At 41.8% G+C, this 23,076-nt stretch overlaps 2 protein-coding genes across 3 annotated transcripts in view; both read right to left on the bottom strand.

The window, feature by feature from the left end:
- Positions 1-30: 30 nt before the first annotated feature.
- On the bottom strand, positions 31-12,732 carry wdr19 (WD repeat domain 19). The gene is made up of 36 exons (XM_080463304.1): positions 12,443-12,732; positions 11,574-11,665; positions 11,380-11,445; positions 11,154-11,279; positions 10,840-10,955; positions 10,632-10,747; positions 10,291-10,371; positions 9,954-10,066; positions 9,687-9,860; positions 9,525-9,595; positions 9,266-9,438; positions 8,814-8,934; positions 8,615-8,721; positions 8,369-8,485; positions 7,972-8,127; positions 7,565-7,712; positions 7,229-7,442; positions 6,601-6,760; positions 6,372-6,482; positions 6,139-6,248; positions 5,922-5,979; positions 5,591-5,737; positions 4,988-5,070; positions 4,824-4,907; positions 4,606-4,752; positions 3,936-4,060; positions 3,648-3,757; positions 3,486-3,554; positions 3,312-3,389; positions 2,758-2,854; positions 2,545-2,669; positions 1,964-2,045; positions 1,691-1,841; positions 1,473-1,596; positions 1,300-1,376; positions 31-1,152 (listed from the first exon to the last, which is right to left on the bottom strand). The coding sequence occupies exons 1-36, from the start codon at positions 12,446-12,448 to the stop codon at positions 1,038-1,040; spliced, it is 4,050 nt and encodes a 1,349-aa protein (XP_080319430.1). The 5' UTR covers positions 12,449-12,732; the 3' UTR covers positions 31-1,037.
- A 3,909-nt stretch (positions 12,733-16,641) lies between these two features.
- Positions 16,642-23,076, bottom strand: part of klhl5 (kelch-like family member 5) — a 61,593-nt gene continuing 55,158 nt past the window's right edge. For both annotated transcript variants that reach the window (XM_080463901.1, XM_080463900.1), the window contains exons 11-14: positions 22,414-22,488; positions 21,981-22,118; positions 21,674-21,845; positions 16,642-19,185 (exon numbers count right to left, since the gene is read on the bottom strand). In XM_080463901.1, coding sequence (XP_080320027.1) covers positions 19,129-19,185; positions 21,674-21,845; positions 21,981-22,118; positions 22,414-22,488 — 442 coding nt within the window. In that variant the 3' untranslated portion in view covers positions 16,642-19,128. The remainder of the gene's footprint in view (positions 19,186-21,673; positions 21,846-21,980; positions 22,119-22,413; positions 22,489-23,076) is intronic.

The raw sequence follows: 23,076 nt of genomic DNA, 5'->3' as shown, positions 1-23,076 counted from the left end.
GGTTGTGTTTTCCTTTTTTTTTTTTTTTTTCACCTGAAAGTCTGTTTGTTTTCCTGAATTTCAATTTCACTCTTAGTCGTCCACATTATTTATTATAATCTATGGGAAAATCCAGGTCGTCTTGTTTTGGAGGGGTAATATTTGGCTGAGAGTTTTCCTTAACAAGCACGAGGATGTTAAAACTGATCCGTGGACACGACCTACCAGTGAAACGTCGGGTGCACCGCAGCCTTTTGACAGAGAAACTGGACTTGTTCGGTCGTCACCTTCGGAGCTTTTTAGATGCAGAAAATGTGCTGCACCCCACTACATCGCTGCACAGCTACATAAGCATCTCGATGCAGTCCGTCATATTCTAAAATAACGTTATTCAGACTTCACATTATTATATAAGTGCAGAATAATGTGATGCTGATCATTTCCACTGTGGAAAATGTGAATTTGCACTACTTTTTTGTTCTCAAGCAAAAAAAAAAAAACAATCTTCCTTTCCTCTCACTGGAAGCGGAGCCGTGTTACGATCCAGTGAAATGTTGCTGGCTGACCAGAGGGAGATTAGAAGAAATGTAATGGTGCTTTGTGTTTCTTCATAGCAGCTGTGAGTTTAACCACATACAGCAGCTGATTGTGTGTGTATGTAGATAATATTCATTAGTGTTGTGACGCCTTAAATCTGTTAAAATTCCTGTTATGACGACTAGTCTGTGTGCTGGCTATAGAATACATTGATAATACTGTTTCCACAATGGTAACAAATCAGAACACAATGGTAGTGCAAAAAAAACCAACAATCTCATAATTAAGGAGGGGGGGTTGTATAAAATGTCATAAATGTTTATGTAATATACAACTGATTCTAAATATTTACATATCGTGGGGTTTTGGGGGTGAGCAGTTTGCATGTTCGTCGCGGCTTTCCTCTGGGTACGCCGTTTTCCTCCCACAGGTCGGCTCCAGCACCCCGCGACTCTGAACAGGATCGGCGGGATGGATGGAGGGTGTTTTGGTGGATTCACGCCTACTGTGATGTGTTCTCTTCAAGGATCGGCCTCATCGGGCTTCAGATACGCGGAACAATCAGAGATCTTCTTCAGCTGTTGGACACTCAGAGACTCGGAGCACATGGGACATGCCGTCTCAGTCCCCAGCAACCTGGAACAAATGTCAGTGTGAAAACTGAGTTTGGCAGGACGAGAAGCTATTTTAGGAAAAAAAACTATTCTTTCAGAGTCAGATAGTGTCTAATGACTAATGGGTACAGCTATACAGTTGATGTTTACAAGCACATCTGTCACCCACATGATGAACTGGGAGTAGAGAGCAGGGAATTCACAGTGAGGGCAGATGCACCAGTCTTCTTTCAGCATGTGACGGCCCTGAAAGAAAAGTAATGATGGAAACAAGAATTGAAACTGGTTCCGTTTGAGAGTAGAATTCAGTTACTGAGAGAAAAGAAATCCAGTGTTTTGTACCGTGGCAATGCAGTAGGGCAGGTTGTTCTTGCAGGAGATGCACAGCAGTTCATTCTGTGGCAGCTGGAAGCCGCAGTAAGGACAGGGAGTGGTTTCCTCCTCCAGCTCGGACGTATCTGGACGTCTGTGGCGCAGACATGAACGCAGTAAGTAGACGAGACAGACGAGAGGGAAGAGGAGGAGGGCAGAATCCCACAGACATGAAACAAATCACTCACCTAACCATGGCCTCGATCTTCTTCCGGTACTTTGCATCAATATCATTTCGGTACTCCGGCCTCATCAACATGGCAGCGAAGCTGAAAGCAGAGTTCTTCAGTCCAGCACGATGACATTCAATCACTGCCGACGTCAGAATAGGAACAACATCTATACAAACACACACACACACACACACACACACACACACACACACACGGTTTAGATTAGTTTGCAGTGTATTTGGTTGTTGGTTAGATTTGGGTGAATAGAAATTCTCCAGTCTGACTCACGTGCAGGAAACTTGCTGATGTTGTTGCTGACACGAATGAGCATGCGTGCTCCTTTTAGGTGGTCTCCTCTCTTTACATGGATCTACAGAAAAACACCATATATATTTAACATTCATATAAAGTGCCAACATAAACATGATTAATATGCAAAAGCTTACAACATCCCCTCTGACATTATGTTGCTGAATTAGTTCCATGTTGTTGTACCAACAGTGGGAACTGAATAAAGAACGATGCTTCAACATGAGGTCCAGTATGTGTACATTTTTTAAAAAGCACTTTATTGAAGCTTTCTGGCAACTTCCATGTTTATACTAACAAATAAGAAGAATTTGATAAGATGTTTCCAACATTACTCTGATATAGTTTCTGTTTTCACTCATGCGAACGTTGAAATATAACTTACTATATAGCATTATCAAAGTGCTCTAACTTTTAGATTACATATACATGGGTAAGTATCACATACAAATTGTCACCAGTCCATTATGGGGCGAATCAGCCATCTGCCTCCATAAACTAAACCAAGACGACACAACACCCAAGCAGTAAACAGCGGTATCACAGATTACAGTCGTGACCTTGACCAGCAGGTAGGAGTGGAGAATCATCAGGTTGGTGGCCATCTCGGCAGGGATTTTAATCTTCTGGGCCTGCAGCTCCGTGTACATGCTGAACAGCACGTCATGAGCGTTGCGGTAGTTTCCTACAATGATGATATGCAGAGGTTGAACATGACCTTGAGTAACGGTTGAAAGACGTGTGACGGTTCGTGGACCGTTTTCTTCTTGTACCTGCACACTGCTCTTCTCTGGCGATGATGATGGCGGTGCGAGCAGCCTCCCTGTACTGCTGCAAGGCCATGTACAGGCGGAAAAGATACTTTGCATCCTGAAGAGGAATGTGAAGTGACAATAAAACAACAGCAGTTAAATCATCATTGTTCATTTAACTACACACTAGAATAAACTGGTAGCAATGTGGAGTTCCAGCTCACAGTATGAAATGTATCTGACCTACTGTATTAAATAATGACAGTAGAGAAAGCAAAACTGGATGTTAATGTCTGAATTCAGCGAACTAAAAGAACATATCACGCAGCGTTGTTTCAAATAAACTGTCTTCCAATTAACAACATTCCACAAATCCTGTGTGTTTTATTTGCAGACACATTCCCACCAAAGTGATGCTTGTTGTAGTGAGTGAGACCTGAAGCTGGTCACATAAAAGACCAATAATTATTTCTCAGGGTCATTTGAGATCTTTTTTGTTTCCTAATTGAAATGAACCTCTAAGACCGCCAAAATAAGAGTTCAGTCCGACCGAGAAAACTCAGCTCCAGCGTCACCTTTGGCATGCCGTCGCTTTCTCCCATCAGGTAATCTATCAGCTGATCGGTCAGAGAGCTTTCCTTGGCTTGCCCCACCTGCACCACAAGACATGTCCACGCACACATACGCCGTTTAAAAGTTGAGCTTGTGTTGTTTTTACAAACATCTGTTTGAATAAGCTCAGCTCTCACCGTCTCAATGGCCATTTCAATGGCCAGGTTGTCCTCTGTGCTGGGACATTTCAGGAAATGCTTCAGGGCCTGAGCGGCGTGAACAGAGAGAAACAAGCTGTGTGAATCACGAGTCGATAAAAAAAGGAATGACGTGTAAATGGATGAATAAACGGCTCCTACTCGGCTGTACTGTCCACACTTCTGGAAGAACTTGCCAGCCTGTAGGTGTTTCTTCTCTCCCTCAAAGTAGAGAGCGATGCTCTGGTAGTCCTCTTGTGTGGCTTCAGAGCCTGATAGAAACAAATCCCACAAGCACTGAAAGTTGATCCATCAATACTGAAATTACATTGACTGAAAACTCAGACTACTGATAAATTCACACCACTGGAAAACGGTGCAGAAAGGAAAAAGAAAAGAATATGTACGGGGATATTCATGTTGTAAAACTATTTTTGCACACAGACTGACCGATGATGTCAGCATAAACCTCCATCTGTCCGTGCTGCTGAGCCAGCTGGAAGGCTTCGTCGTTACATTGAGAGAGAACCAGGAAGTGGATCGCCGACCCGTAGTCGTTCAGACGCAGAAAGAACCTGTTGCCCACACACAAGGGAATTTATAAAGACAGGAAAACCAACCAAAGTGAAACAAACAAAAATTCAACAGAAGAATATTTGAAAAAATGAAATAAAATAAATAGTGATGGTGATTCATTTATCATTTGGAATGAAATATGTCCAACTTCTAAAACAAGACACTTTCATATTTTTATCAGCGTAGAATTAATGTTTTTAAATGGCTGCAATTAGGTCACATGGTCAGCAGCAGCTCCAAGATTATTTGAAACGTTATTACCTAAAATATTGTGTTTGGTGGTCAGTTAAATGTGATCATGTTCACCAACTGCAGCCTTGGATAGAATTTGTTAAGAAAGACTCAACATTATATCAGCAGCAGAAAGCAAAAGAAAAAGGTGGTATTATGTTGTAATCCCAATGCTTCCATCTTGTAAAAGATCTTCCTTATCTTTAACGGCCAAGCAGGCAAATACTGGTGCACGAGATTAATAAGAATATGAATCAGTATGAAGTAAATAAAGGTGAGGTTTGTTGGCTTGATTTCAGCAGAATCATCCCACCTGGCAACCATCTTTGCTCCATCAATGCTCTGCGTTTCTCTGACGATGCGAACGGCGTCCTCAGGATTGTTGAGGTGGTCGAGCAACACACGGATGACGTTGTCCCAATCTTTTGCACTCTCATAGGCTTGTGCTGCGTCCTTATACCTGATGCAAACAGTACAAGTTACATTGGATTCCCTCTGCAGGGGAGCAACATCCAGAAAGGCTGGACCTACTTGCCGTCCGCCTCCTTCGCCTTTGCATACTGCAGGTGAATCTTGGGAGAGGAGACATTTGGGAGCAACTCGCCCACCTTCGCCCTGAATGAAGAGACAAAAAACGTTAAAAGGGAGAGAGAATTCAGGTGTGGTCATTTGGTGTGCATTGATTAAAGTCTCACCAGTTCTTGCAGCGGATAAAGACAGAAGCAGCCTTGTCATAATATTGTCCTTTTTCATAGAGCTGAGCTGCTTCAGAGTATTGCTGTGAGAATGAAAAACCAGATTGCAGATATGACCACATAAAGTGACACTGTAGCGGTGGCAAAAGTGCAAACAGCATTTAAAACACACAAACGCTCATTAGATGATGGTGAAAAAATAAAATTAGCAAAACGCCTAATTTGGAACCCAAGTTGATGGTGACTCTGTGTTCGGATGATCACTTTTCATCATTTCCTCTGGAAGGGATTATATATCATATACATCAGAGAAAAACATCAAAAGATGCAATTCCATGCTCAATATAGGATTTGAACGAGAGGCACCGAGGGTTTAAAAAGAATCTGTCACCATCACACTAATACACCCCGAAAAATCCCGATGACCCTTTCAAATGGCTGATCCCTAATGGAGTACCCAAACACTTTTTCTAAAAAAAAAAAAAGTTTTTTCCATGAGGTTTTTCAACTTCATTCATCAACTGACTCTTGATGCTTTCATATGTGGAAAACACGACAATATACCGGTAGTTCAACCTGCACGGATGTTGACTGACTCTCTACCTTCATGCTCTCCAGGATGGCTCCACATTCCTTCTTGAGGACTCTGCTTGGGTGTTGAATGGCCTGAGCAGCTCCTTTCCGGATGTCACCCATCCTGATGGACATTCTGGCGACACCGGCCAGACATGCCTCGTCATGATCCTGAAACTGCATAGCACACAAAAAAAAAACATCATTTGAAACAATCTCACCGTAAGATACAGCAACGATCTTTGAAAATATAAAGTGCCTGAGATAAACTACAGGCAAAAGATACGACTTTGAAATGAGCCTATTTCACCAAAAGGAAATGACATCACGTTAAACAGCTGATAGATGTGAGAGTACTTACTTTATTATTGTGAGTCATGCCTTTCTCATAGTGTGCCAATGCATTCAAATAGTCCCCGCTGTAAAGAGAGAGGGGTGGAGCGAAGGTGCGGTCACATCAAATTCATTGAACGTGCCACTGTGTGTGTGTGTGTGTGTGTGTGTGTGTGTGTGTGTGTGTGTGTGTGTGTGTGTGTGTGTGTGTGTGTGTGTGTGTGTGTGTGTGTGTGCACACTTACGTAAACTCCAGATGTCCAGCATATTCCTTTGATATAAAGGGAATCTGGTCGTCAGCTAACCTCTTGGCCAGCATGAGGGCGCTGTCCCAGTGCAACAGGTCTCTTCTCATCTAACCACATGGACAACACAACATCAACAACAACTTCAATACAGTTATCAGTTATGTTAACATCTGGAAAGTTACAAAGACAAGCAGTTAACTTTGTTCTTTCAAAACTCAACACAAACAGACCTCGAGTGCAGCAATTGGGCAGCTTGAGGACAGATAAAGGTCCTGAGCCAGGTTGTAGTCAAACAGAAACATGGCTAAATGTCCTGCAAGTAAATTCTTGTCCTCTATACCCTGCCAAGGAAAAGAAGGAGGGAGAGCAAGAGCAGGGTTATATTAGGTTTGTAAAACAGCCAGGAGCATTGCCTGCATACGAGGAGGCCATGATAAACAAAGTTCAAGTTGCATGTACCTGGATGCCCTGCAGTGACAGTACCATGGCCAAGTTGCCACTCATACGATACACCTGGATGGCCAAATCAACGTCCATGTGGATCAAACAGGCTTTTCCTAATTCGGCCCAGTCATCGTTAGTGCCTGCAGATTTACACAGATCCCACGCCTCTTGAAACCTGAACAAAAAGATTTAAAAGATTTCGTTTGAAATTGACACTCATCCCCTATCTTCCTTGAACGTTGACTTTTGATATCTCACATCACAACTGTATAGTGCGAATACAAGTTTAAGGTTGAAGTCGCGGATGAAAAAACAAAACAAACTAAACTTTTTGACATACAATATGTATGAAAAAAAATCTTAACCATTTCCATACATATCTCCCCTTGTGACGACCGAATCTTTTTGATATGTAACATTTCAAAATGTTTAATTCAGAACAACGACTTGGACACAAAGTCATTCAGAAAGTCCAGTATTTCCAGCAGAAACCAAAAAAAACCAACCACGGATGAAGCAGACAAGCTTAGTCTGCAGTCCTCATTTCTACTCCCAAACTGGCAAATATTCCTAACAGAGATGTTCCTCTCTGCTGACTTTTCCACCACAAACACGAATCACACAATATTTGAAAGGCGAGCACCTTTTGAGCTGGACAGCCTGGGCGATCTGCTTGCTGAGCTCCTGCGGCGAACTCGTCGACGTGTCAGCTGAGTGCTTTAGGAACAAGTGAGTGCTCAAAGCGACTTCGCTGGTCTTACCGCTGGCGGTCTGACATGTCAGCTCGCCATTGTACAACAGCAAAGGCTTCTGGGAAAAGAGGAGTAGAGTGCTTCCCACCAGGACCACCTGTGGACCTGGGCACAGTGATGGAGAGTTAGAGCAGTATAAAAGAGAGAGCTTGGTACGTGTGAACGTTAACATGGCTACTTAACAACATTTAGTGTCACTGGGGTGTGTGATGATGACGGCGCCTTACCATATATTGTGGTTTTATGTAAGGCGTAGGTGTAGACCTTGTCATCGTCATAAGCTACAAACACTCCTCTGTCCGCATGCCAGTTGTCCCACAGCACTCCTGTGATGGTGGGAGAGAAGTTGGGGAGCTCAAAGCAGGATGCGGTCGCCTGAATCAGACACAAACAGATCGGACCCACACGGACAATTTAAAACCCTCCTTCACTTAAATGAGTTTTCAGATTTGTTGCTTCATTCTGTTTCAGCACTTAAGTCACGCAGTTTTGAGAAACTTTATTTCTGGCATGTTATTTTGCTACTTAGTATTATACATGATCAAGAATGCATACATCTTGTTTTATAATATTGTCAAGAACAATGGATGCTGGGCTGTCTTTGTGTATCAATGTGTGAAGTGACTGGACTGACAGTTGCAGGAGAAAACAGGAAGCCGCTGTTCTTGTTGTCGATGAAGACAACGTGTGCGCCATTCACATCGGGGAAGACTTTCCTCACACCGACTGAGTGACTGTAGCTGCTCACGGTCTCCCAGTCCTCCACCATCACACACACCACGTTTCCTGACTGGGAAAGATAAATTATATCTTTATTAGCAGACAGCTAGAACCGTGTGATTGTTTTCAAAGTAAAATGAAGGGACAGGAAGAGTCGGTGGCAAAAAAAAAACCTAAAATTTCAAAAGCAGCAAGTTTCGGTTTTCAACAACTAATAGGAGGGAAAACAGATTTTTATTTTAAACAAAACAAAACAGTACAGCACAGTGCAGCTGTGTGGCTGGCTGGGATGGCGGAGGGCTGAAGCTTACATCGGTACCGTAGTAGAGGAAGTCCGGGGTGAGGGCGTGGCAGAGGATCCGACCTTTCCTCTCGTCATCTGGAAAAAGCTTCATCTGCTTTTTCTCGTCATGGTCTTTTCCTTCAATCTGAAAAGCAACATAGACACACGAGCAAAGTTGGATTGTGGTAAAACAATAAATATGTTGAATAAATCAAGTGACTGACGGCTGTTTATCCACAAATCGGAAACAAAAAAAGCAAACTGAACGACTCACCATGTGCAGCTGCACTTTTCCCTCAAACAGCGCTGCTGCATAGTCAGCGTTAAAGCACATGCTGACTATTGTCCCCAAATACTCAATGTCCTTCAACTTACGATAACCTGAGTGACATAAAACACGTCATTGACATCATGGCACAGACTTCTCTGGATAAATAAAGGATTCACACGTAACCTGGTCTCAGCACACTTACCTGGTTTTTCATCTGTTAGGGCATAAAACCAGGCTCTGTTGTTCATCCCTACAGCCACATGATACGGTCCCACTGCGATGACTGAGGGCTCCACTTCCACTTGTATGGCCACTGTACTCTCCTGAAAAGAAAATACTAAGAGTCTCAGACTGAGAAGGTCTCAATACTGAATGCAGTGATCAGTATTTCCCCGACTGCAAAACAAGCACTGCTCATTTTTGTATAGAGTCAGTCTCTGCCTTCCTCTCTGACAATGGAACTGGAAGTTAGTGACTATTTAAAGCAGTGATACTATTTCTAAAAAAAAAAAGAAAATAGCAGTTTTGCACATTGTTCCTTGTTGTGCAGCTACACACATCATTCTTTTGCCTCATGCAACAGAAATATTTTTTTTTTTGGGATTTTCTTTTAATGTTTCCGTTTTAGTTTTTGTATATACTGTGTTGCCTCACCCCCTCCACCTGGTTGGACACAGTAACCTCCAATAGCGAGGTGAGGTAAGCCAGCCGGGTTCCAAAGCTGTCACCGAGGATGGGCAGCCTGGTAAGAAAGACATGAAGAGTCCCATTCTGTGTGGAAACGGCCAACAACTGGCCGTCATCTGTCCAGTTCAACTGATCCAGACCTGCAGGATGACAGATAAGAGCTTTATTGTGGAATTCATTCGTGGTGGCATGTCAAGATAATATGGTGTAAAGAAAAGAGACATACCTTTGGTCTCATCATCTAATTGAACAATGTTGCTGATATCTTTGAGATCAGACAGTTCGTGGATTTTGATACTGTCCAAAAATAAAAAGGGGGGGGGGGTTAATATTCAGAATGAAAAATATCATAATATCATAATTTTGTGGAAAGTGGTGCTCTGCTTACGTGTTGTCTCCACAGGAAGCAGCCTTGTTTAGGGCTGATGAGATGGCCACACTGTTAAGACAATCTTTATGGTTGTGAGCCTGATAGAGCTCATTTCCAATCTCCCTGATATGAGTGGAAATAACCACAAAGTATCCATGGGAGAAGCCAATGAGTATATATCCATCACCATACCTTGACAGTCAGAAAGAAAGTGAAGACAATGTTTAGTGCAAACACCTTGATGTGGTTCAGTGTCAGAGTGTGGCGTGTATGCAGGTGTAGTACCAGCGGTAGGACACGATGCTTCCATAGAGGCTCTGGAAGGCCAACTCTATCCGATTTTCAGGGTCGTTCACATTGAAAAGCATCAATATCTTCTTTTCAACAGAAACACTTACCTGAAAAACCAATAATTATTATAAAGTCAACACATGACACAAGAAAACACATAAAACCAAAGCTGTGCTCTGAAACGGAATGCTATTTGAATATGCATCAACATTTCAATTCAACGTTTTGCTTTTACATATTAAAAGAAAAAAGACAAACCTCATCAATTCAGCAGTAAAAAAATATTTTACTTAAAGAAATACTCATTGAAATCAGGTGAAAACAAACTTACGGTGCTCTCCCCTTGAGCAGATCTTTCATCCGTCTTCATGACTGAAAAGTAAATGTCACCGATCTCACCACGGAGGGTCGTCTGGCAAAAAGAGAAAACAATATATTTGAGCAACTTTTCACCTTTATATTTATATTTGTATATTTGTACCTGTAAATGGCCTAAATTTGTGTATTTACTTCTTGTTGCTTACATTTCGGGTGATGAAGAAAATATACGTAAGTGCTAAACATGTTTAAGTGCATCTGGATGGTATAAGCTGGCTATAATGGATAAAACCGTAAAAAAAACAAACAAAAAAACAGAAACATTCATGCTGATGCCGATGATGGAGTGACTACCTGTCTGATAGTGTCTCCCTCATGATTGCTGATGCTCAATGTGTTGTCATCACTTCCCAGAGCCAGTAAATTCTGAGAACTCCAGCACCCACAAGTGATCTTCTTGGTGTGTTTACCTTGCAAATGTGGGGGAAAACACAAATGATTAATTATATAAAGTATTTTAACACAATGATGTAGAAATTAAGTTGTGTAGTGTGTGGATTACCCCGCACGACGACTTTGCGTGAAGTCTGCTGATTGTAGATCAACAGGTTTCCTTTGACTGTACCGACAGCCAAAAGCGGACCAGACTTTGACCACAAGATGAAGGACATCTGATCTCTGTTCAAAACACAGAGACAGAAACAAAGAAAAACAAACACAGATTTTTAAAGTATAAACAATGTGTGAATCTATGAAAGGTATGAACAAAATCAGGGAAGTATAAACAGATCATTTATTTATTGAATGAGTAGAAGAGAATCTTTTTTAGTTTTACAATCCCTGATAGAATTTTACTTTAAAAAAAATGAATCATACTTCATGCCGCTGTCTATCTGAGTTGTTTTATTAACGCTGGCATCCCATAGAAAAATGGAGCTTGATTTTGCGGCTATCACTGCCAGAATATCTCCATCCTTATCCCAGTCCATTCCCACGCAGCGCCTATGGAGAGAGGGAGAAATGAAAATACAAAAGGGAGACGCGATCACAGAAACCTTCCTTATGAAAGAAATCTGAGCAGTAATAATGTTCTCAAACTTACCCAGGGAGACTGAGTTCAGTCCACTTGTGGCCATGTCGGTCAAATATTTTGACAGAGTTGTCCTGTCTGTGTGAAGAGAATCAGAGATAAAAACACAGCGACTTTGCTGTCTAAAGGCTGCTACTGATGTTAAACTTGAAATGAAGAAAATTGATTATCTAAAAATGTTCTTGAGGCCACAAAGATGTACTCACCCAGCAACAGCGATATAGTTACCAAGAGCCTTTTGCCATCTATACAACAGGTTCGAACCAGCCCAGGCTTTTTCAGCCAGAATGAAAACACTCTGTGGACATAAATGGAAATGTTCTTATGGGTAATTCCCACACTGGGTGTTTCGAGTTATTAAACCTTCATGGGTACCTTTCCCCATTAAAGAATTAAAACAAATGGCAAATTATTTGTGTTGGTCTTGGAAACATGAGACAGAAAGTTTGCATAACAAACAATGTGTCAGTAGATGTTTTTATTTACTTTCTTAACCTGTGATCTAAAAGCAGTTGTCGTGTCATCAGTACAACTAGAATACCACAATCTGGAAAAACTGAGACTCTTCACGAACAAATAGCTGGGATGGAATGCAGCTATTAACCATGACATAACTTAATCACAAAGGTTTTATAGGAACAATCTCTTGGGCACATCAAGTTTAACAATTTCTGTTGTTAATCCCGGACACAATATCTACTATTGTTCAACTATTTTGGTGCAGGTTTAAAGGGGAATGGGAAGAAAATGTACAATCTAACGTCAAGCAACGTTATTGGATGAGAAAGTAGACCGATTGAAACAGCCGAGATTCCAGCGGTCGTCAACGTTGTCCAGTATAACACTGTAATGCAAAGGTTTGCGTGTCATTGTCAGAAGGGTGTTCGTGTAAGAGCACTTCATTAACTGTCCTAAAAGGAAGATTTAACGAAATACGAGATTTGTAAAACGTGAGCTAACGTGATAGCTCAGTTAGCCTAACTAGCCAGTTAGCTTCAGACTCCCCGTGTAATACAACCAATGACGTAATGCTTCATGTAACGCGGATATTTACGCTTCTTTAGCTGTTACGAACCTTCATCTTGACCACATGTACTCTTTGAAAGTTTCTGTCGTCCTTTTCTTCTCAAGATATCTTCGATGGTGTGTGCTGGTTTCCCACAATGCTTCACTCTGAAGCGTATGCAGAGTCTATGGATGTCATGGCAACAGTCGCCATGCCGACCATCTTCTTCTTCTTCTTCTTCTTCTTCTTCTTCTTCTTCTTCTTCTTCTTCTTCTTCTTCTTCTTCTTCTTCTTCTTCTTCTTCTTCTTCTTCTTCTTCTTCTTCTTCTTCTTCTTCTTCTTCTTCTTCTTCTTCTTCTTCTTCTTTTTTTATGGCGGTTGGTAAACAACGAATTGGTGCATTACAGCCACCCACTGGTATGGAGTGTGGACCAAAATGACTTATCCCTCCCTCTCAAAAAAAGAAAAAAAAAATTATCCTCCCCATTAACTTCTCTCGAAGAAATCAAAAATAAACTGCTATCCCTTACTCCTTGTGTACTACTGTAGTATGCCTGTGATATTGAAAGGTTCCTTATTGATTCCCAACTTCCTAATCCACCTGTGTCTTGCTGTTTCGTATCCCTGACATGTTCCACTGTTTCCGGTTGCTCACACGTCCCACATTCCCCTTGTATTATGTTTCCCTATTCTGGCTAGTGTATAGTTCAGTGCAGTGTGTCCAAACCTGAGTCTAGATGTTATTGTTTCTTTTCTTCTGTTCCGTCCATTTCCCTTACTTTCCTCTGTAGTGTGTGGTACCCCCATCCCGACTTCCCTTCCTCCTATTGCTTTTGCCATTTGCTCCTCAGTCTTTGTTTGATTATGCTCTTGATTTCTGATTTACTAATGTTGACTGCCATATCAATTGCCCTGTTGTCTGCTGCCTCCTTCGCTGCCTTATCTGCTGCCTCATTCCCTTTCACCCCAATGTGTGCCGGTACCCATAAACACACCACTGTGACCCCCATCATTTGATTTCTGTATAATGTTTGTTGCACCTCTATCAAAATGTCTGGCCTGCTGTTTGAGTGACTGTAGTCTAGACGTTTTAGAGATGCACTTGAATCAGAACAAGTCACTGCTCTTAATGGGCTTGTCTCTTCCGCCCACTGTGCTGCCACTAAAACTGCCACCATTTCCCCAGTATACACCGACACTTCCCCACTGATCCTTTTCCCTACTGTGACCTGAAATTCCGGAACAATAAAAGCTATCTATCTCCATGTAACTGTCGTATCCATCGATGTGTTATTGTACTGTCTCAGAATTATAAACACATTCTTTCTCCTTACTCTTCTTTGCTAATAGTGTCAGGTCGACTGTGGCACTTGGCAGTATCCAGGGTGGTATAATTGGCAGTGGCACTGCTGGACTGATACTTAGACGCACTATGTCAATTTCTTTCGTTTTCTTTGTCATTGTCCATCCAAACGTTTTTGTGTCCCCTTTTCCCTTTCATGATGACCGTCCCCTGAATAGTGGACAGATCAACATAGCAAGAAAAAAATAAAAATAAGCAGCACGTTTTGATACTTGAATTTTTAAGATTTTTTTAAACAATATTTTTTTTTTATCATTTTAAGTATACAAAAACATACAGAAAATATTGCAAAAGCAAACACACAACACAACAACAAGAAACAAACAAAAAATAAATAAATAAACAAAAAAAATAAACAAAAACAAAGTCACACTCTCAAACAGCAACACACTTATTGTTTAAGGAATTCTATTAAGGGTGTCCACACTTCTTCAAATTCTGCAAAAGTTAGCTTTAGTTAGTTCCAATGTAACACACAATGACATTTCTCGAATCCAGGACTGTACAGTAGGGTTTTCAGTCTCTTTCCAGGATACTTGAATTTAAGTAAAAATCAGGCCACACACCGTGACATCATATGCTTCTACTGTTTTTGTCCAATTTTGACCATACTACTATCAAAACATGCAACAAAGTGAATTCCTGCAAAGTTTTAAGCTATGGAAATAGGATTATTGAATTTGCTGTGTGGTTAAAGTTCCACAATAATCTTTCAAAACCTGATGATTGGGAAGGTTTTGCATGAACTCAAACATAGTTACCTGCTAGTTTCATTGCACTTTCACCACAGATACAGAAGATGGCAGCTTTGCACTCTAAGACACAAAGAAGCCTTTAGTGTTGAGGCTTAAAAGCTGCACATTATAAAGAAACCTTGAAATGCAGCAACCACCGTTCATACTTAGGAAACCTAATGTTAACCTCAATATCTTTTTCCGTGCCTGTTTTAAATATGAGCTATAAAGACTTTGTTTTGCTCAATATTATATCATGGGATTATTTTTATTTATTTTTTTTAACTCCCCTGTTTTGGATTTATATTGTCACTTAGATTTTTTCTTCTCCCTCTTAAACATTTCCGTTTATTTTTCAGATTCTAGATTTGTGGAAACGAATATAATCTGTGACATTACAGAACGTTTTCAATGTTAAATTGTTACTTTTTTCATCCCTGCATTCAATTGGACATTTGTGCAATAAATGATTTTAAATAGTCTTCATATATTGTGTGTTCATACATGATGTCCCTGGTGTAAGTTTAGTTCATCCTCATGAGAACAATTGTGATAAATAAGAAATTACAGCTTCTTCAAGTCCATGGATTGTGCTCACTGCAATGACACACTCACACACAGGCAACCACAGCAATAAGTGGTGAACAAACCCATAGGCAACAATGCTTTAAACTCTGTAACCTTAAACATAGGAACCTGTCCAAGACATTACTGTAATACACCAACTCTGCAACATGAGAATACAGATTAAGACTCAAACATGTTCCCTCCCTGAAGTTGTTCTGAATGTGACGGCCCAGAGCATTTTGGGAGCCAAATAGGGTATTAATTTGAACTCTTCCCGAGGATGACAGTGTTACTTCTACTTATCAGTCCAACACCACTGCAGCAGTGTTAGGATCAGTTACTATTTTATATCTTCGCCGTGATTAATGCTGTAACTTCGCATGACAAAATAATTACAAAGTGAAGAGTGATTGTGAATGAGGTGTCCACAGTATGATAACACTACCAGTATTAATGGATGGTTGGACATTTTGGTATTAAATGACACTAATATTTTCACATGTATATTCTGAATCTGTTTGTTCAAACTCTTAACTGAGGTTGTATGTTTTCTGTGTGTGTGTGTGTGTGGATAGTATATGAAACCCAACACTCGGTATCTTTTATGGCTTTTAAGTACTCGATCAAATGTAAATGTTCCTGGTCCTTGGTGCACCATTTTATACACACTGAAGCCTGAAAGCCGTGAGATCTCTGGGAACGTTAGCATGTCCATAAGAATGAAAATAAAATAAAACACAAGCTCTGAATGGATTTCTTGTTTCACACACACACGTGTGAGATTTAACTGTACAGCTACATGTCTGCAGGTTATGTCTACAAGTGAACCTCAGCAAACAGTCCCAATGTCCTGCAATGTCCTTTCTGTCTCCCCCTTGTTTCTACCAGACGCAGTAGACTCAGGTGCTGCTGCGGCAGAGAGGCAAGGTCAGTGGCATCATTTCTCAGTGCCACCGGGAACCGTTTGTCAAAACTGCTTATGATTAAAAGCCTCTCCTGCTATAAATAACAGAGGGGAATCACTTGGCTACCGGTGGCTGTCCCGAGGTTAAAGCTTCTGTAAATTGTGAGCATTCCTCTTCCTCACACACACACAAACATACATGCACACACACACACACACACACACACACACACACACACACACACACACACACACACACACACACACACACACACACACACACACACACACACACACACACACACACACACACACACACACACACAAACATACATGCACATACACACCCACACCATTTCTCAGCCAGTGCTTCAACTTGCTGCCACATCTCTGGCTCATACTCCTGCTTTTAAAGTTACTGGGTTCACAGTTACAAATTACGAGGGTTCGTTTAAACCTCCTGCCACTGGAAATTAATTCAGAGCTGCAGTTCAGTTGCCAAAAACCTACACAGAAACCTCTGAACTGCCATGGCAAGGACTGCACGAACGGGGGTGCTGTCAGAGATATGAGCCACACATAAACACAATTACCCCTTGATTCACTGAGACCGTGACAGAAGCGAACCGCTGACAAAACCATAGACATGAAGAGCCAGGTAAAGGAAAAGAAAACAGTATAAAAGAACAGAGAAACGAGCTGAATGACATGTTGACTTTAATGTATAAAAGAACAATAGCATTATACAGGATCATATATAGTACATACATTATTAATTTCATAAAAGATGGAGTGTAACATTCAATAAAAAAAAAAGGGATGTGCTGTTTCACCAACCATCTTTATTAAACCCCTTCTTCCTTTGAATTCATGGTACCACATGAAACACATATTAACATGTTATTCATTAGGTGGAAATTATATAATTATACAGTATAATGCAATAAGACTACATACAGGCTTTTTGTTCATTCATGTACATAATATACACTAAATATATATAGTGGCTTTGGAATGTCTGTCTTTTTTATTTTTCAACATCGAACTGGAATCACACAGTGGAGGTGACACACTTCTGCTGTGAAATAAAGAGAATCACTCTCAATAAGCAGCAGGCAGGTTTTCAGTGGAGGAAAACAGAATAATGCAGCAGTGCATTAGGCTTGAATAAACATCAGCTCAGCTGAGGGGAATTGCCAGCCTGCCCGTCTGCTTTTTAGATGTCATGCCGGAAAATTTGGGCAGCTTTTCAATCTTCGCCGGCTCCCGGGGCACTTGGCTTTCAGCTGTGTGGTTAAGTGTGCCTTTGTGCGAATTTTGTGCGCGCGCATGTGTTGGTGTGCGATATGTCTGCGCGTGTTTGTAAAGTGCGTCCTGGGGGCTACATTAGCTCTAGATCTGTCACTTCAGACAGGATGCCTGCTTTGCCTCTCACCGTCAGGAGTTTTCTTTCTTTACACACCAACAGACACAGACACACACACACATTCACACACACACAACCCAAACTGACAGGAAATACACAATTAAGAACCCAGCATGGAATAACTGAAGCATACGCTTGAACCGTTAAGGATTCTTGTCATGTGAGTTTACATAAACGACCCCACGATTTCATTTCATTGGAGTCATATTCCAAGCTCATGTCTGACACTTTGTCTACAGCAGCATCAAATCTAATAACGCTTGGAACTCAACATCAAACAAAATGTTGGCACTGGCTGAAATAGCGTGATTAAATCCAAGTTCTCATTATATGGTCTGTTGTTCATGTTTTGTCGGAGTGCAATTCAGCTGTAAAGCAAAGTGGTGCGTATACAGTATGTGTGTGTGTGTGTGTGTGTGTGTGTGTGTGTGTGTGTGTGTGTGTGTGTGTGTGTGTGTGTGTGTGTGTGTGTGTGTGGTGATGCAATGGGGAAAATGGGGATGAAGAGAAAGCAAAAAAGCAGCAGGGAATTGAGGATGTGGGGAGTGGGGGTGGGGGGGCAGATTCTCATTTGAGATAAAAATATACTCTTAGCAATCTCTGAACAACCAACACGCACACACATAGACACGTGCACACATCCACACACACAAACAATGAGAAAACGGCTTCTACCGTGGAGCAAAATAAGGTAGCTGGTTGGACAGAGAAGCTAAACTGACCCTGTAAATGGCTGACCTTGTGCTCTGGAGGAAATTGAAAACAAAATTTCCCTGCAGGGATCAACAAAGGGCCGGGGCGGTATTATTCCTTCTCTTACTTTGGGCTGTAGACTGACTCGATAAATAGACTTCATTATGTGAGAAAAAGCAGCATTTCTAAGAAAAGACATAAATGCAAAAAAAAAGATCCTACCTGTGTACAATAAAAGAGAAGCTGCAATAGATTGCACACAGCAGTTGGCAGGAGCTTGAGATGTGAGCTGATGCAACACAGAAGCCATACGAGCAGAAATATTAGATGAAGCGTCGTATGTTTTTAACTGAAAACAATAAAGCCCCTCGTAGTTCCTTACGGGATGAACGCTGTTCATGAGGTTGTGCTGATTATGTCAAAAGTCTTTCTTTCATCTGTCAGCCGGCAACAGTAGGAAAAACAGCGGAGAAAAGCACTTGCCAACTGCAGCATAAAAATAATGGGGAATATATTAAAATAGCATCAATACAGACTATCTGATGATGTTAGGGAAACCGAGAGCCGAACATGATGAGGCAGTTTTGACATCCTCTCTCTGCCTCTCACCTGTTCGTCAGCAGAAACAGAAGCTGAAAGCAGCCACCTAGGTTTATATATAAGTGTGAGTATGTCTGCGTGTGTCCCAGCGTGTCTGCAGGAACACAATAATATCCAAGTATGAAAAAAAGAAAAAAAAACAAGGTCTGTGAGACAGCTGTTCTGTCGTGCTCGGATAAACGCTTCGGGTTTACCCTCATTCACTGCATTTCTCTTCGGTGGCACAAGTTATCAGGATGCGTATCAGAAACCTGAAACGACCTTCACCCCAAATCTCCGCCTGAAATCTGACTGATAAGGAGGTGGTAAAGAGACCAACATGTGACTGTGTGAAACCTGGAGAGGCTCCAGAAACCTCTCTCGTTCCCCAGCGTGGGCAGACGGGGGGCCTTCCAGTTGGCCCTTCGGGGTCGGCCGGGACGAGCCGCCTCATGCACATTGTCCCGGAGAGTGTTTGTGTCCATGCAGTCACAATCTGACGGCCACCACACACGCTCCGGCCCGGCCCAGACACAGCGGCGCTACCTGGAGGGACAGCGGAGGAAATGGAGGCAATGACCGCACAAGTGTAAATCACTGTTTATGCTTCCAGCTGAAGACATGCCGTAGAACTTGTGAACATATGGAGCACATTCAATATTACGCAGCCGACAACTACCAACTTGTCATCGGTGCTATAAGTCGCTGCAGGCGGTACCTTTAAATATCCAAATGTCGGCATGTGATGTTGAGCAGGTTGCTCATGGGGACGCACAGACTGCTTAGATCTCCTCCGCTTTACAGGGATGGTGCTTTAGTTTCAGGGCTCGCAACTTTACAATTTTGATTAACTCAAAACGGTTGTTTACAGAGAAAATGCTGCAAACCCCTCCACTAACATAACAGTATTGACTCCTGTCTTTGGAAGATGAAAACAGCTGGAAGTGGAACGGATACTGGATCTATTTCTTAGGAAAGCAGAACGACTCAACAGAAATGAAATGACAATATAGTCTCATGTTTCAGTAAGTAACTGCTAACAACTTTAACTCCCTAGTCAGGGTTTATATGCTGACAATACTGTATTTTAATGACCGTGAGGCTAACCCATCTGCTCCAAAAGATTATGTGATAATTCATCAAGTTAAAAGATATTTAAAGCCTCAGGAGAACTGCATCAAGAGAACAATAGTGTCGAGAGCAGATTGCTTTATTTACAGAGGCCTCTGGTTGTCTGGAGTTTCTCAGGAAGATTTCTTGTGGTTTATTTTAGGTACAAACTGTTTTGTGGACTCTGTATTGAACACATGGAGATGGCAACAGTTAGATTTTTGTTATTGTTTCATTCTTCTTTGACTGAAGGACACAAAGGTCGACCAAAGGCCTTCTTAAGTGTTGCGGCTTCACATTGGTATTTTCTTCTTTATGAAATCTGGATGTTGAGGCAGGCCGAGGCTGTTTAGACACGATCGCTGAAAGCAGTCCACTTCTCTTTCAGGATTGACTGTTTGCATATTTTACTGGGTTTGCATATGACAAACACGGTGGAATTGCTTTGTTCATTAAAACTTTTCAACAGAGTGAGCTTAATGAGTATTCAGACAAATGCCTCCTTCAACCAGCTCGCTGCAGTGGATCATTATGAGAAAAGTAGAAAATGAACAATGATGATATAGAACAGGGGCGTCATCGTGGCGCATATTTCTCAACGCACTTCTGGTTCCATGTATGGCGCAATCTCATCGAGAGTGGCCAGACTAGTAAAATGATGCAATAAAGTCCTGTAAATAATGACAATGTTTTAAAAATGTTTTCATTTGTGTTACTGCAAAAAAGTAAGTCCACATTATATAAATGAAACCCTTCAGGATTTGACTCAAGGGAACTGGCCTGGACTGGATCGGTGGGCTGGTTTTGGCTACATGTTTGACACCTGTCATTTTAACACTGTCCTGAGCCCAGCAGTCAGGGGGGAGGGATAATAATATGAGTACACTCCAGAAACAAAGCAGACAGCCTGTCGGGTGACACACAGGCAGAAGAAACAGTAAGTGACAACTATGCATCCAGGTGAACAGTGCAGCGTACTATGAACAGGTAGAGAGGATATTGCGCACAGATGTAGTGGTGCAGTGTATTTGTTGAGGCTGGTGAGGCCAGATAAAAGCTTTCTAGAATCGACACCAACAATATTATCAATTTAAAATATATTGACGAAACGGTAACCACAAGGATAAAAGGTATTCTACAACTAGTGATCAATAAAGAGGAATCAAGCTCATTTAGCCACCAGGTGCAGCAGTGCCTTTGGTTTTATTTTGGAGATTTTACACAGATAGTACAAGCTGTGCCACATTTTGAACCTGAAACTTACTACTTGTGTCATTTGCTTTTGAGTCTGCAGTGCTGACACAGCTTGTGATAAAGCAACCAGGCAAAGTCATGCTGCAAGAAGAGGACTGACGATACACCTGTTGGCTTTATGTGTTTCAGTGTCTGACAATACGTGCTTACAGAAGACATTTACTGGTTTCAACATGTCTCCTGTCATCTCAGTGTTTCCCAGCATTGCCTTTGAACCTAGACCTCTTTACTTCTCAGCACGATACGAGTCTCTAAAACGGATGATTTCCATCTACTTTTGCTGGGAATCCTCTGAGCCTGTGTGGGAGATGAGGTAGAAACTGAAGTGTGATAGAAACGGAAAGCTCCTAAATGAGATAATTTAATAATGAAATAGTCCACACTACCTCAAAGAGCTGCAGCGACAAGGACAATATTAGCATGAGGAAAGCAGACATTTACATAACAATGATAACATGCGATAGTTATATGGGATATGAGGAGGAAGGTCAAAAAGTGTTATTGTAACACTAGTATGTGTACACATTGAGATTTATTACGTTTTTACTGAACTCCAGTCGGTGTAAATAAAAGCAGAAAGATAGATATATGCTGTGCATGTGTCAACAATATAAGAACACAGTTTGTTGAACTGTATACACTCTGTACTGCGTGTGTCTGTGGACGGTACCTGTGTCCACTCGTTGGTCTGGGGGTCGTAAGTTTCCACAGTGTTCAGATACACCTGCCCGTCGTACCCACCCACAGCATAGAGACGGTCGCCAAGCAGACAAACCCCAACGGCATCTCTGCTGATGCTCATTGGGGCTACAGCTGTCCACACGTCTGTCTGCGGGTCATACCTGCACACACAAACACACAAATAGCGTACACAGCACTAATTCCTTCAAATATGCTGTAAGCTCACAAGAATTCCAAACAACAACGGAAGTACATTAAAATAACTAGTCACATCCTCTTGTCAAAATGAGACTCACCTTTCGACACAGTCACTTAACCGAGACGCCAGAGACGAGGCTGGAGCATCATGACCTCCAATAGCGTACAGAAAGCCGTGCCATGTGGCCACACCTACACCTCCACGTCTTTTGGCCATCGGAGCACAAGCACACCACCTACACATGGAAAATACAACCGTCAGAAAAATACGTACTCTCAGTATCCTCAGCACTGAGGGACACCTGATAAATGTAAAAAATGTAATCTCTTCTACAAGACCTTAACAACACACTTGATATTCAGAAGTTGTTTAAATGGGGCCTGTTTTAAAATTCTGAGAGGGTTCAAGGCTCCTTTGATCTGCAGGTAAATAAACTTAAAAGAAGAGGCACTACACTGGAAACGTCCACAGGAAATAAAAAACAGGAGTTGCCAATTAATTCTGGCCAAATGAAGTCCCTCGTCTCTGACCTGTTGGTGTGCGGGTCGAAACACTCCACTGAACGCAGGCAGGATGAACCGTCTCGACCTCCCACTGCATACAACCTGAGAGAGACAGAGATAGTGTTTCCAGTCCGGACACACAAAGCGATGCTTACAATTCTCTGGAAGTCCCCTTTCAATTTAAGGACATGGAAACATATGGCACTAGGTGTGTGTGTGTGTGTGTGTGTGTGTGTGTGTGTGTGTGTGTGTGTGTGTGTGTGTGTGTGTGTGTGTGTGTGTGTGTGTGTGTGTGTGTGTGTGTGTGTGTGTGTGTGTGTGTGTGTGTGTGTGTGTGTGTGTGTGTGTGTGTGTGTGTGTGTGTGTTGCAGGTTTTCTTAGGGCAAGATGAGGTGAGCAAAATCAATCAGGTAACACTCTTGAGGAAACTCAGTGTGTCTGTGTCTGTGTGCGCGTTTGGACACTGAAGAGGAAAGTGAAACAAAACCAGTCGAGCAAGTAATGAGCTCCATAAGGCAAAGAGCACTCAGAATACCCAACACATACATGCCACGCACACACCTACCCTACCTCTGCTGGGCATGGTTTCCATAAAAGTGATGATTCTGTATTAATTAGCATCTATAAAAGCTTTCACGCCGGCATCTCTTACAGGCACCGAATCATAAAAACAACAGTTTGATTCAAATA

This window comes from Lipophrys pholis, assembly GCF_963383615.2.
Source record: "Lipophrys pholis genome assembly, chromosome: 5".
In the NCBI taxonomy this organism is placed as follows: Eukaryota; Metazoa; Chordata; class Actinopteri; order Blenniiformes; family Blenniidae; genus Lipophrys; species Lipophrys pholis.
The sequence above is the reverse complement of the archived record's forward strand: the minus strand, read 5'-3'. Positions and strand labels throughout refer to the sequence as shown.